We start from the raw sequence: 19,549 nt of genomic DNA on the forward strand, positions 1-19,549 counted from the left end.
AAAATACAAAACAAAATTCAATGGCTAAAAATTCTTTTTGTTTATTTGAGAGAATGAACTAGTTTCTTTTTGTTGGCTGACTCAGATTTCACCAGGGTTTTTAAAATTATTTTTATTAACAATATACATGACAATATGGTCTGAAAATATCTTCCAGTGCAGTTGACATGAAAATCCCATCATTGTAAGTATTTTTTATGGAGGTCTTTGTGTCATGAATTACAACTGCCAACAGGTTTTTACAGCATAGTTTTAAACACCATGGAAGCCGTTCCAAAGTCTATATGCAACCTTGAAGAAAATATTTTAAACCTCAGAAAAATATTTTTACATTACTTAGAATTTAACTTAGAATTTAACTTAAGGCTTTCTTAACAAACTGCAATATTTAATTGATGAAACTTTAAGGTAGACTCTTTTATACTGGGGACTGGCAGCGAGGCTTGAGTTGCCAATAAACAGTAGACGGGACACACTGGGCAGTGTCAGTTTCTAAAAATGGGTGCAGAAGAAAATGACAGCTGCTGGAGGGCAGGCAGGAACAGAGGGACATGCTGATACAGGGGCTGGGCCCTAGTGATCTCTCAACAGGAACTGTGGGCCTTGGAAGTGAAATGCGAATTAACCAGGTAAGGAATGCAAGGATTTTTACTGCAATGAATACAGGAGTTAGCAATTTAAAGGACAAGTGCCTAAAGACTGCCATATTGTGTTTAAAATTGACTTTTCAATATATTTTTTTAAAAAAAGAAATAAAAAGTTACACACCTACATGAAAGATAAGAGTGTATTACGCTGGTACCTATAATTTCTAGATATGTTGTATCCAGAGTTGAATCTAAAGTATTCAAAAAAGAATTCTCTTAAGAGTATTCTCCATCTCTCTATTTCCAAACAGTAAAGATTATGTCACCAAAAGCAAAAAAGACCAGAGGTGTGCAAGTTAAAGTAGAGACTGTGTTGACAGAGGAAGGGAAAAAGAATGACGGAAGGAAACTGAGAAAACAGTTTCTATTGAACGGGCTTACACAGTCTTAGTCTTCTTTTATGTTCACATAAAGCTATAATCTACATTTGGCTTTTGATTTATGGTTTATACATGCAATGATTAAAGTCCAAGTCATGAAGGCATTTGGCAAACATTTATGGTTACCAGACAGTATTTATGTCCTACCACAGCTACTGAAACTTGAGTGTGTATCTAAAACACTACAAACAATTATTTGCTGAATTGGTATCTAAAACTATGTAGTAAGAAGAAATGTGCTGATGTGCACAAAACTTATCTCTAGGTGAATGACTGCAAGCTAAGGCATCCCACATTTGCAGTGCAAAACGGGGCGGGGGGAGCTGTTTGTACGTGGAAATGGGACGGCGCAAGTCAGACTTTAGGGCAACCACGTACTGCACACACAGTCACGATTTTTATACACCACGGCAACCACAACTCTAACTTCTCACGGCCCACCTCCAGCCTGGACCATAAGAACCGTACAAACCAGAAGAATTAGTTACTCCCATACATATTCACCCCTTGGGAGTTCAGCACGTGCTCGTTCCAGGCACCTCTGTGCCTCCAGCCTGCAAAACCAGACGGCGGCTCGGCGAGAGAGAGCCAGCACCGCGCCAGCACCCATCTTCGGAGAGCCAAATTCACGAGGAGGTAAAAGAGAGACCTAAAGCGATGAGGTGTCGGCAGGGTGGGGGAAAAAAACCCCAAACAGCTAAGTCGGAAGCACTTGGAAGATGGCACGAAACGCATCCGCGCCCCGCCGCGACTCCCGGTGCGCGCGACTCCCGCTCCAACACCCCTTTAACGGTGTCGCTGCGCGAAGCATCCCCGGGGTCGGGCTCCACAGGGAGATGATGCCTTCCTCGGGCGCGAGCGCCGAGGAGTAAGGAGCTTCGCTTCCCCGTCCCGCCTGCGGGATTGGCTCAAGCGCGCCCCGCCCGCCATCCCGCCCCTTCCCCTTCCCCTTCCCTGCTCCGGGAGAGCCCCGCCCACTCCGCCCCTCTGCATTTCGGTTGGCCGAGCCGCCTGTCAATCACGTCGCCCCCGCCGCGCGTCCCGGCTCCCGCGTCCTCCTCGAGCCCCCGCGGGGGGGCGGGGGGCGTTCCGTGGGTCTCTCCTCTCATTGGCTGTCCTGCACCGTCAATCACCCAGCTCCGCCAGCCCCGGCAGCTCCTCTCGCCCTGGCCCCGTCCCCTCCCCCCTCCCTCCGCTCAACTCCGCTCGCTCCGCCAAGTTGCGCGGCCGCTGCCCGGCGGCTCCGGGGCTCAGGCGGCGGCACTCACGGCGGCCCGGGACGGGGCGGGATGACGGCGGAGGCGCGGGGGGCGCCCGGCGGCGACTGAAGGGGGAGAAGAAGGGGCGTGTGGGCGCGAGCGGCTGAAGCCCGGGGAAGAGTCCGGCCGATGACAGCGGGCTTGGCTGCAGGGGACGCGGAGCGAACGAGGCGGGAGCGGAGCAGCGGCGCAGCCGAGCCCGTCCCGCGGCGGGTGGCGCCGCGCCTGCCCTGAGGAGAAGCGGAACCCCGGGAGGGAAAGTTTGGCGCCCGCCCCCGCCCCGCCAGCAAAGTTGTCTTTGGATTTGTTTGTTTGTTTTCCCTTTCCTCCTCCTCCTCTTCCCCCCCTTCCGCTCCCCCGCCGGCTCCGCGCGGGGAGGAAACGGCGAGGGAAGCAGGAACTGAGGAGCCACCCGGGAGCCTCCCCAGCGCCCGGCAGAGCCCGCTCCGCGCCTCTCCTCTCCCCGTCGGCGCGGCGTGCGAGGGCAGCCAAGACTTCGGTGTTTTGTTTTTGGTGGTTTTTTTTTTTTTTTTGTGGTGATTTTTTTTTTGTTCGTTTGTTTGTTTTGGTTTTGATTTAAGCCCCTTTCTTTTTTTGCCCGCCCGCTTCTCCTCCGGTCTAATATATGCTCGTGGAGAGCCGCCCCGCCGCCCAGCCATGTCGGCGGCCATCTCTGCGGCGGAGAAGGTGGATGGCTTCACACGGAAATCGGTGCGCAAGGCGCAGAGGCAGAAGCGCTCGCAGGGCTCCTCGCAGTTCCGCAGCCAGGGCAGCCCCGTGGAGCTCTCGCCGCTGCCCCAGCTCAAAGGTACGAGCCCGCCCTCCTTCCTTGCCCTCCGGCTGCAGGTGCCGCTGCCGGCACCGCCTGCCCTGGCTTGGCCCCTTCCCCGCGCCCTCTGCCCTTTAGCCGTGTCCTCCCCTGCCCCCGGTGCTTTTCAGGTAGGGACCCCGCGGCAGGAATTCTGCTTCCTCTGCTCACATAAACCAGCGTCGCACAGGTCGGCTATCGATAGGGCACTTCCCGGGCACTGAGGCCACAAACTCGTTCCCCCTCACCCCCCAACTTTTTTGGCTAATTCTTGTGCTTTTTGAGGTCTTGCCGAAGAAAATAGAGACGGTAAGTTGAGTTCAGGAGGGCAAGGAATTGAGCGCTAAAACCTGGGAGCGATTGGTGGCTCCTCCCACGAGGGATTTTGCCAAGAGGAACTCTTGTGCCCCGTGCCATGGTATCCCGAGTTGCCGGAGAGAGTTTGCGTTTGGCTGCTTGGTTCTTTTGCACCGCTTTTGGGACAGTGTTTGAATGACGTTTTGCTGGTCTTCAGGAGTTGCCTCGGAGACCTTCTCCTGCTCAGTGCTGTATGGAAGCGCTCACAAGTGAATGAAAACTCTGAATGCTGAACTTTAAAATAGCCAGCAAAGTTTTTATCCTCTGTACTGCAGCTAAACTCTGAGAAGGCTCGGTTCATTAGGTTGCAAAAGTGCAACGAAGTTCATTACAACCTTCTGCACCTTTAAAAATCAGAACAGATTTCTGTACGTTTTAAAAATTAGGAAAAGTACTTGTTAGGGAGAGAATACAAACTTGTTATTAAAGTATTTGTCAAGGACCTCAAAAATAAGGGAGAGCGATTACCTTAACGTGACCCAGCATGTAAATTTTGCTCCCACTAGTTTTAAGGCTTTTGAAGCTGCATCATATGATGGTGGGAAAAAAAAATATCTCTGAATTGCAGCAAATATCCAAAATCTGAGATATGCCAAACTTAAAAATATTCCAAGGTATTAAGTAATTTTTCTTTTTCAGTTTGATTTTTATGGCTTTTACAGTCATGTCTGTAGTATTTCAACGCAATCCATTTTTCCTATTCTTTGAGTGGCAGATGTAAATGAATCGTAAATATGGGTCTTAGCAGAAATGTTATTAAATACAGATAAGCTTGGGCAGGGGAGTAATAAGGAGAGGGTTGTTTGTTTGTGTTTTTCACATGTTTGTTGCAGCAGCTTTGAGTGTTAGTTTTAACAACAGCAAGGGGTGTTCTTGCTGCTTGTTTTGGGCTTTCATTTCTGTGTGAAGTTGTCTTGTCATGGTGCACTAGTTTGATTTGAGCGATTTATAACCAAGATAATTTGTTTGAAATCAAGATTCCGTTTCTGCTGTTCACATGCTGTTTAGACAATGTATTTTCCTCAGAGATCACTGTTAGAAAACCACGCTTGAGACCTTGCAAAGGTACTTGGTAAGTATTGCACATAGGTGGCAGACTTCAGAAAGTTTGAGTCCTGACCCGCAAACAGTTAAACATCCATGCTTTATTCAGGGAGTAATTCCAGCTTAAATCAGCAAAATGTCCAAGTTTACATTCTTTGCTGAGCTGGGACTTTAATATTAAATTTTTACCTCTGTGTTATTAAGTCTTGTAGTTTTGTGAGTGTGGTTTTACAGCTTTTTACTTATAACACAGAGAAATTTTGTGTGGCATCAGCAGCTCAGATGTTTGGAAATTTGAGGCCGTAAACCAGCAGAGGAATTTCTTCAGTTATGCGGGATTTTATAGTAGTTTGAATTGCCTTATTGCCTTAAGTTCTTAAAGGAAAATCCCATCTGTGATTCAAATGTAAAGACTTACCCTGTAGATCTGCTTCAGAACAAAAGTTGTGGGCAAAATATACTTTTATGAGCTGTAGTGTCCCCGTTAGGCAGTTTACAGAAAGTCCTCCGCTTAGCAGCACTCCTCTGCATGTTTTTCCTCTTTGCGTAAGTGATGTTAGATTTGTCCTGAACATAGCACATAGCTATGGACATAGGATAATTTCTTTCCATCTGCTTGATTCTCTCTCTCTCTCTCTCTCTCTTAAATCTCCCTGGACCCTGAAACCAAAAAAGCTTCTGGAAGGAGTTTGCTCTCTCTGTAAACGTGTCATTTTATGTAACGTTTTGTTCTAATTACTTACATCTTGGGAAGATGAAGCTTTGCTTTATTCTTTAAAGTTCATATGGGAATCAGTTTCAGTAGTGATGCTGCCAGTGTAGTATCATCTACAGAATCGTCAGCCAGAGTTCCCAGGGAGGGGCTGAAAAAGGAAAGCACAGTCATTATACTGATGCCTACAGGTGCTCAGCATACACTTAAGTATTTACAGTAAGACGTTTTTTTCTTTTACAGATCTCTTCAAATAAATGGCTAAATCCGAGGTGTTTCAAACCTCTACTGGAAGAAAAGTAGTGTTTTTTAGATGAAAAAGTAGTTTGGTATTATACTACTGTAAATATATCAGCTTGTTTATAGCTACTGTTTTGATTCATCAAAAATATTCTAAAATAAGTATAAACAGTGCTCTGAAATTCCCCAGTAGGTTTGTCAAACTGGCCTAAAACACTTGCATCTATTTTACTGGTGGAGGAGAGATGTTTCAGAAGAAAAATAAAAGCTACCCATTCACTTCAGGAAGTACCTTCTTGGGTAGAGAGTGTTGTGGGATTTTTTTTCCTTTTCTTTAGGGACTGTTGTTTTTTTTGCCACTGAAACGGTTAGATCAGATTGTGGAACACACTTTTGGAGTTGTGTTGTTTCAAAGGCTTTAGACAGATAATCTTAAAAGTACCTATTTCTGGAGTTAATTGTACTGCTGCTGTGCATTACCAGAATTCTGTGATTTGGCTGTGTACTCCTTCTAGCAGGGATACAGTAGATTTGTTACTAGTGGGTAACAGTCCCACGTAGTACCCAAATAGTAGGTGGATGTGTTGTTGGGGGAGTGAGATGGAGAGGAGGGGCGGTAACCTTGTGTGTTGTTGTCAACCTTCAGCTTATTTTCGTGTGTGATGATACCTTTCCTTTTTAGATAAAAACTCAGCAAAACCCGACTGATGGCAGGATATTCAAAATAAATTAGTAATGTGTTCTTCAGTTAATTTAGCAGGTTTTTCTCAAGTGTTTGTTGTTCAGGAGAATAACATTTTACTGTATTATTTAAAAACTGAAAAGGAAATACTGGAGACACAGTGACTGTATTTAAAAGGAAAAAAAGGTTGTTAAATCTGTTAGAAGTTGAAGTTGTTTTTTTTCCCCCCATCTCCCTTTTCATTTTGTTACCTTAAAGTTTACATAATATAAATATTTTGAAGAATCTGCAGCTGAAATAACGTGCTGGTTAACAGCAGGATTTTATCACTTCGTGGACAATTCTGAGAATATTGAGTTTAAAGAAGTCTGGCCAAGGAGGTGTTATTTTAAATGTCTTAAGAAGTGGTGATTGTCTCAATAGGAAGCTGTTTTAACAGACTGCAATAGACTATGCAGTTACCTTTGTTTTTGAAAAAGAGATGTAACTTGGCCTTGGAACCTGATCTGACTCTTTACAGTAGATGCAGTGCTTGTCTCTGTCATTTTTGGTTGAAGAAGCTTGTGAAAATACATGTGGAAAGTGGTTTATTTAGTATAGTTAATATGGTCTGTCAGGTTGTAAAGCAAATAGATCTTTTTCTTCCTCCCCCTCCCCGTGTACCAAACATGTCAACTGCAGCTGGGAAGAATAAACATTTTCTGATGCTTTTCTGTGATTTTTCTCTATACTGAATATCCATTTGGGAAGATGCGTATCACTGCAGGTGTTTTTCCTATATCATATTCAGACAATGAAAATAAATTCTTAGTATTCACTTCCAAATTAAGTTGTCTCCCCACAGAGAAAACTCTGGCCCTTACAGCAGAACTGGAAAGTAGTCCAGAAATCTTTCAGCCTTAGGCTAACAGTAGTTAAAATGATCTCTGTGGGGCTGAGAATTGTGGAGGTGAAGTATCCTGGAATAAGGCATTTTTAAGAAGACCTTCCAGTGTGTAGTTTCAGCATTCAAATACAGGGTGTAAAATAGGTGTTAACTGTAGTATTTTCTTTACTTAAACCCTTGAGAGAGAAAAGCTCAAATTTGACTGAAAAGCACTTGCAGTGTTCAAACTAAACTTTTGTGGAAAAGTTACAGGGAGGCCTAATAAGCTTATGGGTAAAACTTTTATGTTAATAAATCTGTCAGGATCAGTTCAGACCTTTAACTCTGAATGTTTTGAGTCCCACAGCCTGTGCTTCAGTGACAAAAGTAAGTGGAATTAAAAACAGCTGAGAGGAATTTTCTTCTTCTATTAAGTTGCCTTTGCTCCATAAAGGAAAATGTGTTTTAAAACTTTAGAACAGTGTACTTCTACTACAGCCGTAATAAATATTTGTAAGTGAAATGAGTTTTCTGTCTCAGACTTGCACTTTTTTTTGTATCACTCATGATTCATTGTTATTTCCTCTTCTGTCCTCCCCCATCCTCTACCTTTTGTGTTCAACATCCCTTGCAACTGCAATCAACTTGGGTGAGGTTTTTTTTCCTTGAGAGTGAATCTGTATTTCAAATGAAGAATGAGGATGCTCTGTGAGGTACTTAGGTTTAACTCTTTTGTATAATCTCAGCGGAGTGTACTATAAAGGAGTCGAAACTTTCTTTATAGTGAAGGTACAATCTTGAGAAATAGCGAACCTATAATAGATGAAAAAGCTCTAGTGGTTCCATGAAAAACGAGCTGTTTAAATTTTTTTCTATATTAAGGAACTGTTCCTAGTTTATGGAGTGGAACATTTTAGTCTTTAATTCTTAACAAATTGACCTTTTTTTATCCATAGACTTGAATTTTTGGTCTTGGAATATACTTCCATCAAGAGCAACTCCTAAATATAGAGCCTATTGACAGTCTTCACATGAACTTTTCTATTTAAATCTTTCACATCTTCTGTGTGCCAGCTTAGTATCAGATTTCTTTTTCCATAATCATTGCTTTCTAGTTTAGTCAGATAGTAGTTTTGCAGGTGCTGAGTTTAATGTTAGCTACTGCAGGAAATACAAATGGAATTAGTTATTGGTCCAGGCTATCTGATCAAAAGACGATTACTTGAATCTACAGATTGTTTTTTTTCTTTTTTTAAAATATCTATCTTAAAATCATTCAGTGCTTTTGAAAAGGTGTCATATCAGCAGTTCTGGACAGATTAATATTCTATTTAAGCATCAAGGGGATATGTATTGTGTTCTGATGAAAAAAGACACCTCCATTGAGAAGGCCATAAAATTCAGGATAACTGTTGTCATCCTGACTCCTGCTTTAATCTAACAGGCTAAAATTACTGTTCCATAGCAGCACGTGGATTTTGAAGGTTGGAACTGCCGATAAATTAGACTAATAAATAGTAAATATCATCTGTTTTATAAGACTCCCTTGGCAAAATGCTCAAAACTGAACAGGGACAGCTGCTTTTTAATGCCTGAACCATTGATTTCATCAGTCACTGAACTAGTTTCTATCATTAGCAGTGAAGTATCTCTACAAGATGCCTATTTCATAGTACACATCTGACTTAAAAGCAGAACTCATCATAGTTAAGGTTGCCTAGTTTTCTTTCACAAGACCTTTTTCTCAGCTGCTGACAACATTGCTGAACTGTTTGTACTGAAGTTTTCCATGCCAAGTATGGACAGTTTTATTTGGAACCATTCCTCAGGCTAATTTTCTTAGTTTCAGCAAAAACAGTTCAAACTGCTTCTAAGGCTAGAGGAAAAATAAATTGCATATTGTCGGTATTAAAAAAGAAAAAGTCTAATTTGGTCCACATTCTTTTTTGGTCCAGTTCTAGCTGTTGCAGCTCAGTAGCAAGACTAATGAGTGTGTATTTACTCTGCTGTTATGTATAGATCCTTCAGGATGTGCTGTGCTGCTCCCATCTGCCGTGCTCTCTGAGGCTGCTGTGTGTGGCTTTCTTTGGGTTTCTTGTCTGCAGCACTGCTTGCTAGACACAGCAGCTCAGCACATGGAAAACCTGTAGTTTTCTGCAAGCACGAGCCTGGGAGTTCATTATAGGTGGGGGGATAGTATGGAACTGGGGGCTGATTAGAGAAGCTTGAGCAGGAAGAGAGGGAAGAAGCCAGCTCCTCTCCAGTGGGTGCAGTGAGCTCAGTGTTTGGAGTCTCAACAATCCTGTTGGCTGTGAAACTTACTGGAAATGTTTCTTGTCATATTCCCTTCTAATTTCTTCATAGCTTTTCGTTGCAACCTTTGGATTTTTTGAACTTCCCATGATCTTCCTGAAAGTTCACAGACTTAGGGGTTTTGTTCTTTACATCAGGAATTGATTGCAGATGAATTGAGTCTTCATCAAATGAGTCTTTTCTTGAGATTTAAAATTGAGGAGAGCATAACTGTAGTGGCTGTGATTAGAGCATGAAATTCACTTTCAATTTTGTGTTTAGTAGTACTGCTTCTGGCTGCTACACTTTCAGGGATGAGGTCGGGAAGTGAAGCTGGGAAAGACTGATGAAATGTGCATGCAGGATACCAGGGCTCAGTGTTTAAGGGTAAGAGGGCTATGGGAAGAAACAGCAGCCTGATGAGAATTGCGCAGACCTGTAGCCTGCTAAAATAGTGGCTTGTATTGCTGCAATGGATATGGTGAAAAAAGGCTATGGGTTAAAAAAATAAAAATTGTGCTGTTATGTTGCCTGGGTACTACGGGGAAAAGGTTGCTATCTCATTCATCTCTTTGCCATTGTTTTTCCTGACCTTACCGAGCAAAGCTGTGGTGAAATTGGTGGGTTTTGTAATCTTTGTTGATGTAACAGGGTTCAGAAGAGAAATACAAATTTTGCTGTGGAGTTGGGAGGCCAAGGTGTGAGTAACAACAAAAACCTGTATTTGCATATGTATATTCAAAACAGTGCTGTGAAAGGAAGATGTTGTAATTTTAGTAAGTGATTTTCAAAACACTGAGAATTTAACAGACATTAAAGTTGCTCCCTATATAACAGGAAAACTTTCTGTATGTTATAGGAGTTTCAAATTACTGATTAAAAGTTTATATCCGAGCCCATCACACACTTGGAGACTTGACAAGCTGTGGGTAGCAGGCATGAAAGCAGCATGGTAGGTTTTCTCAGAACTGAAAGAACAGGTGGGGTGAGCAAGTTTAGAGAGGGACAGTATAGCACAGGCCAGGAAGGCTGACCTGGAGAAGAGCAGGAATAAAAAGTTACAGCAATATGTCTGAGTATGAAGGGGTAAACAGCTTTATTTCTGCTGTAGCTGTATTTGAGAATTATCAGAGTGCATCACTGCATAAATAAATGAACTTTTAGAAGTGATTTAAAGCGTTACTTTATTTCTGTAGATGGTTGGTCCTTTTAAAAATAACAACACAATTTTAATTATATTAATTTCTTCCCAAGTAAAATTTTATAGGAAAGTGTAGGAAAATGGTTTTTCTTAAAAAAAAAAAGTTCTAATTTAGTGTAGTTGTGTAAAACTTTGCAAAAGTGTATTATGTTTTCCATTAAAAATTCTACGCTTACTTAAAATATGACCTATATAAAAGACTGAAGTCTTGCTAGCAGCATAAATTTTGGTTCCACGTCTATGGAACAGCAATAAATGATGAGAATTCAACTTCAGTTTTGAATTATATATGTGAAGTAAACTTGTGTATTTCAGCATCACTGGATTCTGTAGAAAAGCAGGGATTTTATTTTGAGAAGACAAATTAAGGTGTGAATGTCAGAACCCTCTTGAGAGACATAAGCTTGGTCCCACTGTAAAGTCAGGAGGGACAAGATTTGGTAATTCACCTCTCTATGTATAGTTCCTTAAGAGAAGGAAGCAGGATCAAAATAAACCCAGTACATCAAAATGGTGTAGATTGAGTTTAAAAATAGCCAGGAGATTTTGCCGAAAGGGAATATGCGTAAGTGTAGGATCCCTCATTACTAAATACTCAATGTTTACAACTTTTGATAAAACATAGCTGCTAGAGCACGGTTAAAATTGATGAAAAAGTGGCTCAGCCTCTTACTTATGAGGCTAAGTGTTTAATTAAAGTGAAGTAGACAAAGGGATCCTGCCAGTGCTTGAATATTTGCCTGCTCAGGATGATCTGATCTCAGTCAGGTCGGTGGGAGTTTGGTCACTGAATGCAGCAAACCCAGGATTTCACCTGTCTAATTTAATCATAGTTCTTCCTATTATAACATCATTATAAAGTATCTCATATTATTTGTCTGAGAAGACTGAAAAGTAAGAAACATTGGTTCAGCCAATTCATAAACTTTCTATTTATCCAAGGAATTTATCCAATACTTGTAACTTCCACATGGATTTACAAAGGGATTCAAGAAGCAATTTTTCCTTGTCTTTTGAAAAACTAGATTGAATGTTTCCTCTCGCATACATTTCCTATTAAATTACTCCCCTTTACACCTCCACACTTAAAATAGCTAAGTGCTAAATTAAAGGCAAAATGAGTTTCTGTACTTCTGCAAAAGAATGTTTAAGAGCAACCTCTTGATTTCAAATAAAAGCTGTTTTTATATTGCACTGAGCACTAATAGTGCCATGTGAAAACTAGATAGATGTTCCTTCAGTTTCTGGCAAAACATAAACAAACTTGATTTGTAATGTTGACTTGCATGTTCTAGTGTGATGCAAAACTGGAGCAACTTCATCTTACTCAAAATTAATTTTATACTTGCATAAAGTGAGGAAATGATTGGGGAGGAATGCAATTTAATAGATTTTTAATCTTGATAATATCCACTTACGGCCTACTTCATTATTAACACAATAATTATAAACTACTGTAATTTCAGTCATGTGAGTTTTGCAGTTGACTTAATATAAAGGGAATTTACTAAAATTGTAAATACAGTTATTGTGCTTTGAAACTGAAAACGTGCAAATAGATTTGGTTTCATAGCAGAGTGCTCAGGTTCCTATGAATCAAAAATGTTTTTAATGCAGCCCTGTATAATGGGTTTTAAGCTGAGCCTGTGTGGTACACAGCTTTTGTCACCTGCTTTTCATCTCTCTTTATCCCCTGGTAACACAGGTGCAGAGCACTACAGCTAATGGGAGGTAAAACAGACAGCAGAGCTGCTCAGGTTATTCTTTTAATTCTTAGCAGGTTAGTTGTGAAGTGCTACCTTGAGTCCTCCTTGTCACAACCTGAAAGGTGATATTACATCTTCAAAATTACATGCAGCAATCCGAAATTTTGTTGAATGCCTTAGATAGTATTCCTTAAGAGTAAGTGCTTCTATTTGGGGAAAAGTATAATTAACAGTTTGTATGTCAGGAACATGGAGCATCACACTGATTGTCCTTGCTGATCTTTTTTGATTCGGCAGTCTCAGAAGCTTGGTCTGTAGTCTCTTTCCATTTCTGTAGGGTCTCTTGGGTCTTGCTAGTGGTGAATTTTCCTGGCACGGGAGTGAGGTGGCAGGAGGAATAAGTTGCTGTGTGCCAGCTTCTCTCGGTGCTTTCAGCTTGTGGCTAATGCAATGGAACCTGAGTTAGACTTTAAAGAGAGGACCTGTTTACATACTCAGGGCTTTGACCTTTATATGCCCTCCTGTTAGGAGGATTTCTTGAAAGCATCTCTGTTTTACCATAACAAAAACCTTTGTTGCATTTCAGTGTAACAAAAGCTGTTCAGGAGTTGTCTCTTCTGTTTTGGGAAATACTTTTAATAAATACTTTTAATAAATAAAATACTTTTAATAAATACTTTTAATACTTTCTGTCAACTTCTGTAATTTTAAGTTAAAGGTTACCATCCATCTGATATTCACATCTTTTGAGAAACAATTTCCCATTCAAGACATCAATACTCTCCCCTTTTCCCAGTTTAATGACTTGGCTATGTATCTTAGTTCTATGCCAGGATTTATCAACCTTAAATTTAGCAGTATCTTCCTTAAAGAGTCAATATTCCTAATTTAAATTAATTTCAAGATCATTGTTACGTAATAATCATGAGCTATTCCACCTGAAAGGAGGCTATAGCCAGGTGGGAGTCGGTCTCTTGTCCCAGGCAATCAGCAGTAGCATGGGCTTGGGCTTAAGCTCTGCTAGGGGAGGTTTAGGTTGGATATTAGAAAGAAGTTCTTTACAGAGAGAGTGATTAGGCATTGGAATGGCCTGCCCAGAGAAGTGATGGATTCTCTGTCCCTGGAGGTGTTTAAGACGAGGCTGGATGTGGCACTGAGTGCCATGATGATCTGGTAATCACAGTGGGGTTGGATCAAGGGTTGGACTTGATGATCTCGGAGGTCTCTTCCAACTCAGTTAATTCTATGATTCTATGATTTGTCAGGCCAGTGAAATGATTATTTGGGCTAATGTCTTTCATGCAGGACAGAATGCTGAGCTCTTAGAGGCTCTGGATATATTCAAAATAGGCCTACCATGGCATGTGATCAGTCACTGAAACTGCTTGATGGGTTTTAAATGAAGATAGCAAATAAAGTTGCAGTGTATGCCAAAAACATAAGTGAATGCATTGGGGAACATAATAGTGGACTTACTGATGGGAGAAGGCTTGTTTCATATACAAGAGGAGTAGGGGGGTAATTGTTTTGGTAGTAAGGTAATTGTTTTTTGAAAACATACGCTTCAGCTGTGTAAGAAGTGAAACATATTTGCCTGTTCACGTAAATATAGTATCACTCTGAACAAAACTTCATATGGTTAACCATATGCAAATTGCTTAACTTCTCAGTACTTTCAAAAGTGAAAAGTATTGATTCAACTGTGTCAAGTCATTAGACAAATTTTTTTTCTGTTTTTCTTTATAATTGTTGTTGCATGGAGCTGAATTTCAGTCAGATTCTGAACTGGTGGTGTGCTCTTGAGGAAACCTTTGTATTGTGCAAGTTGTACACTTCGTTAAGTGTGACTTCAGGTGGTTTTTGTCCCTGTTTCAATGGTGGGTATGTTTGGTTAGTCTTTTTTTTTGTTTTTTTAAAGAATCAGTGGTGCTTTAATTCTGCTTTTTGAGGAAGTATGGTAGAAATGAGCTGAATTGTGCTAGACCTGATTTCCAGAGTCTTGCTATCTACCATTTTAAGGACCAAGAGGATAATTTCTATTGCTTTTTGCATCTGTCTGCATGTTGTCCTCTGTAATTAGACACTAGGATATAGGGCTATTAATATGAAAGCATTTCAGTGGGATACTTTCTTACTGTCTGAAGTGTCTTGGCTGACTCAAAACTTAATTAAAATCAAGGGATTTAACATGGTAGTAGCTGGAGACTCTTAGCTATATGAGATTGTTTCTACTGTCTTCCAAGCTTTCCTTTAAGTCTAGATAAGACACTTGCAGTTTATTATCATTGCAAGAAGTCCTGTCACAGAATTTGTGACAGATGTTGTTAGATCAGCATGGGCTTTTCAGATTTTCTGGAATGATTTGTTGAGGTCAACTCCTGGCCATGTGGAGCAGCAGATGAGAGACAGAACAAACAGTATCTGCTATTGGGTATGGGAAGTACTTTTATTAAGTGACTTCAAAATTATCTGTAGCCTAGACTTGTAACTAACTCTGTAAACCATAATGCAGTGTGTGAATAAAATTTACTGTTGATTATTATTCTCATCTAATCATATCTAATATGGGATTTTTTTCCTTCCCTGACATGTATCACAAAATTATTCTTAAATCTAGAATATTATAGTAAGCAAAATTTATGATTTTTTTTAAAGCTATTTCAAAAGAAAACAGATATTTACTTGGATGGTGATATGATTTTTAACTGGGTGTTCTTGCCACTTTGAATATGATTTTTCATAATTGGTTGGAGAAGGGTGTACATTAGCTTGGGTGAAACGTGTGCTGTAGAGACAGTTGAGCAAGTAGGGTACCTCTGTGTTTTGAAGTGTTGTTCGTGTGGATGTTTTGCTTGATGACCATCTGCAGAATAGTTCACCTAAACATGGAAGTACAGGAGAAGCTCAGCTTGTTATCTTGATTGCACCTTTACAGACTTTCTGATTTCTGAAATGAAGAGGGTAAGTGTATGAGCCCATGAGTTCTAGACAGGATTTACCAATGTGCCTTCTGTACCTTTAATTCTGTACCAAGTGGGTTTTTTTTAAATCTCCTATAGATAGCATAAATTTCCTTTCAATAGTGATTGAAAATACCATTTTACTTCATTGTCTTCCAAACCTCCTTCTCTAGTGAAAAGACCTACTATTGTATAAGGACTGGTTAGTTCTTAAGATGCATAATGTTGCTCTGACTCCCTTATCTGTCCTGGAAAGTCAGAGCTCTGTTTACTGACAACATGCCGAAGAACTTACTCAACCCCTTCCAGAGTCCCAGCAACAACTGTAGATTTTGGTGTAACAGGTAATTTGAAAATGTGTGCTGTTGAACCCAGAACGGAGGGGGAAGAGGAAAAACCTACAGTCCTGGTCTACTAAAAAATGGTACTTATTCCTTAGAGTGACAGTGTTTTTTTTTTTTTTCTATGTGGAAAATCTGCTGAAAACGTTCCTTGGATGCCTAAGGTGCTGCACGAGTACTCATCTGAGTAGCCCCATCAGTTTCAGTTGGATTGTTGAGCCATCAAAAGCTGGAATTGTGGGAAAATCTGTTACGAGTTTATGAAGTTACTGGGGAATGTTGTACACTGACAGTGTAGCCAACCACACCATGAGATTTTATACAGGGACCAAATTTTTCTTTAAGAAGAAGCTTTAAAGTGATATAAAACAAACCGAAATCCAGAATAAAATAAAACCCACTAAGTGTATTATTCCCCAAAAGTATCTAACTTCACTGAAAAACACTACCTACACGTTATCTCATACTTTATAGTTGACGTGGTTCCACAGGAGATGGTAAACTTAAGCTAGCAGCTCACTACAGAGCTTCTGCTCCCAACTCTCATCCTGTGTGAGAGCTGATGCATATCAGACCCCTCCAGAAGCCATTTAATCTCACTAATATGACCATGTTGTTGAGTTAAAGCAGCTTACGGAAGAGCCTGACAAGTTCCAGAGCCAGGGTTGATGGATGGATGTGACTGGGAACAGAGAAGAGGAAGGGAGGAATAAATGGCAAGGGAGTTGCAGGGAGACACCCCTCTCCTTGATGCCAGCCAACTGCTTTGCTGCTTGTCAGGCTGCAGATGGAGATTTCTGAGAACCTGGAAACATACTCAGTCCCCTGTTGTAACATCAATTACATAAACACTGCATCTCTCTAAGATGCTTTACTGTGCCTGTTAAATCCACATTGGCACTGAGATGCTGAGAGAGATCACAACAATAATGTACACAGGAACTCTTCAGGACAGAAATAAAGTTCAGGTTAAATTGGAGTCCCTGTGCTTGGTTTATGTAGGTTAGGGCAGAGTTTATCGGACCAACTCCTTTCCAGACTAGTGGTGTCTCTGAAGCGATCAGGCTGTGTGACGGTGCTGATAACTTACTGATGTGAAGAAAACCCCAAACCCAAAGATTTGGTGTCTCAAAGTACACGTGCTCCTCTCTCCATGTCAGTGTTAAGGCTTCATTCTGCTCTAGCAGATCCCTCCACCATGGAGTAGGGCTGCACACAGCACAGGAAATGTAAACAGACAACAGGCACTAAATGCTAAACTTTGACAGTGGAATGCCATGTAATTTTGCCATGATCCTTGTCATGTATTCAGTTTGTCAGGGAATTATGTAGAAGTGTAGGATTGTCACCAAGTTCAGTTTACTCTAAGGAGTACAGCATGTGTGGTACTTGATTCCATAGTGTCACTGTCCTCTAAGTGCTTGAAAGGACTGTGTATGAACTGCTTTAGAGGCTGTCAGAAGAAAAACTTACTGGCTGTTTCTCTGGCTTCTGCATCTTCCTGGGTTAGCTTCTTCAAGAAAAAGTAGAAATATTTAATTAGAGATACTTCAAAAAAAAAAAAAATAAAAGGAAAATTGTTGGAAATGATTGAGGTTACTTTGTATTGGCAGGGAAAGTATGATTTTTGAGCTTGCCATTTGTGTAACTGAGAGAGTTTTTGTGGCTTTGGAGTCTGGTTTCTGCTGCTGAAGCAAGGATTATGTTAGGTTCTCTGGCTTTGTACTGAAGGTCTTGGGTAAACAATTGATGAGAAAGGAGAAGTATCTGTCTTTTCCTTCTGGCCTGTAAACACAGGAGATGAATATCCTGTAGGAAGACATAACTGTAGTCCCTGGGCTGGTGATCCAGTGCTGTTTGTAGCTCCAGTTTGTAGCTATCAGTGAGGCGGCTCTGTGACTGTGAGCTCTTTCCCTATCTATATTTTGTTTGGGCCTTTCCTGGAAAGATTAATCTCTTAAATCAGTATTTCATGCTTAGGTTTGCATTGATGACCTTATAAATTTGAAAGCATTCAGTTTAGAGACAAATCTGTGCGATCATGCAGTTTTGATGTTTAATAACTTCTGCTCAGGATGCACTGCCAAGTCAACTTCCTTGGAAATTTTATTCCTTGATACTGTGGCTGATATGTGTGTCTGTGATGGTGGATTTTTGTGAACAGTAGAAATAGTCTGTTGAGAATTTCAGTATTATGAAGTGCAGCAATCAAATTAACATTTTTAATCAGGTACAAACACTTTACTATCCATCATGGAAATGACTAGAGGCAAGAAAGAGTCATGGTTAAAGTGGATCGTAATTTGCAATAATTCTTCTGGTGCTGGATGTTAAATTTTTTGTCTTTAGGATTTCCCACCATCATACTTGATTTGGGGTTGTTTCATTGAGGCATCCACTGTCTACTTTGAACTTAATTTATCTTCTATGGTCCTTATGGTATTTAGGGCATTTGAAGAATAGCAATTATCTTGAATTTCACATATATGATGTAAATCTTGATAGATGTTAGATGGAAACTGGCTTAAAAATCATGTCACGGATTGTTAAACTACTAAAGATAAAGGGTGCAATGTTGATGCGATTGTGGTGGCACAGTTTATTTTATTCAAAGAACTGTAATAAACTCTTATGATATGACTTTTATTATGGGTTAGAGTTGTCTAGCTTCCACCGTGCTGGGATACCTAAAGACAAGGCTTTGAGAAGTTAAGAGCACTATCTGACAAACAAATTTTCCCCACTCACTTGGTGGTTCCCATGGTTCCTCTCATAACATTCCTGGGACAAATGTGCAATGTGTCAAGCAGAGATTGAGGACACAGAGCCAGGTTGTGCTGATATAACAGAACTGGCTCTCTTGTTACCTTATTTAATACCATGGTTGCACATAATGTTCATCTCTTTCAGATGACTAAAATAATAAGATGATAAAATAATTATGATTCCCCTTATAAGTAGGAGAAAAGAATGTGTGTGTAGAAGGAAATGCTTCCTTTGGTTTTGCTTTAAATGTTTTAGGAACAAAAAACAGATTAATGGGCTGCTTTTTCATTTGGGTAAATGTGTCTAATTGAGATAGATCAAGTTGCTAATGAAATGGACTGGTGATGCATGGCAGGAGAGAGATTCCCTGATGCTCTGGTGTCTCACTAAAAGTGGCTAATGCAGGAATTTCCTTGCTATTCTAGGGAAGGTAGTGATTTAGTTATTTTACCTGAATTCCTGTTACTGGCTTTTAACCTTAGATCTTTAGTCTATTTTAACCACTGTTAGAAGTATTCAGATGCTGCCTGCTGGTTTTTGAAACCTCTTGGTAAATTTTGCTTAGTGATACTTTTTTTTTTTTTTTTTTTGAACATCACCAAACTACTCTGTATTAGCTGTGTCTCACTGCGAGACCTCTGTAACTTGGAGTACAGTTAAAGTTTGTAGTGAGGAAAAACAAGTAGGCTCGACTCCTGTGTTAGTCTGGGTATCAGCTTGGTGCTAGCGGCAAAAAAAGCTGTCCTCCCTGTGTCGGTTCCTTAAATTAGGCTTTTTTGGATTTTATCCTCAGCATGTCACTGTTATTGCTTTGTTGCTATGATACAATACTTACTCATGCAATCCGCTCTAGAATATTAGAAGATCTGAGCTGAAATGTTATGTAACTTACAAATGTTTTTACAGCTGATGTTCATTATTTTGCAGAGTGTAACAATTCGTGTCTTTGTAGTTATCTGAGCAAAATAAGCATCTTGCAAGGTTTTTTTTTATTCAAAAGAAAAGCGGTTAAAATTGCAGAATTGACATTCAAAAGTGAATTGTTCTTCGTGAGGGAGTAGTAATTGCTGGCTTTTTCAAAAGCTCACTGAAGTTGTTATGCTCAGCTAATAGGATCCTAACTGTCAGGTGGGGAAGGGGAATACAATACAGTGCTCTGGAGTCAGAATTTTCAGGGCAGAGGGAGCAGTTTGAATTACAGTGGAGGTGTGTCAGTCCATTGTAGCAATTACTTCTTGCTTATGGAAATGAAAGAATTCTATCAGATAATTACTCAATACTAAACCCAA

The 19,549-nt window shown here is 40.4% G+C and overlaps 1 protein-coding gene across 1 annotated transcript in view; it reads left to right on the forward strand.

The window, feature by feature from the left end:
- Positions 1–2,314: 2,314 nt before the first annotated feature.
- The window catches only part of PPP2R5A (protein phosphatase 2 regulatory subunit B'alpha), a 44,056-nt gene continuing 26,821 nt past the window's right edge, over positions 2,315–19,549 (forward strand). Inside the window, exon 1 of the mRNA XM_027890747.1 lies at positions 2,315–3,094. Coding sequence (XP_027746548.1) covers positions 2,944–3,094 — 151 coding nt within the window. The 5' untranslated portion in view covers positions 2,315–2,943. The remainder of the gene's footprint in view (positions 3,095–19,549) is intronic.

The sequence above is a fragment of the Empidonax traillii genome, unplaced genomic scaffold, assembly GCF_003031625.1.
Source record: "Empidonax traillii isolate 1590-97213 ecotype Southwest subspecies unplaced genomic scaffold, ASM303162v1 scaffold296:size1881848, whole genome shotgun sequence".
In the NCBI taxonomy this organism is placed as follows: domain Eukaryota; kingdom Metazoa; phylum Chordata; class Aves; order Passeriformes; family Tyrannidae; genus Empidonax; species Empidonax traillii.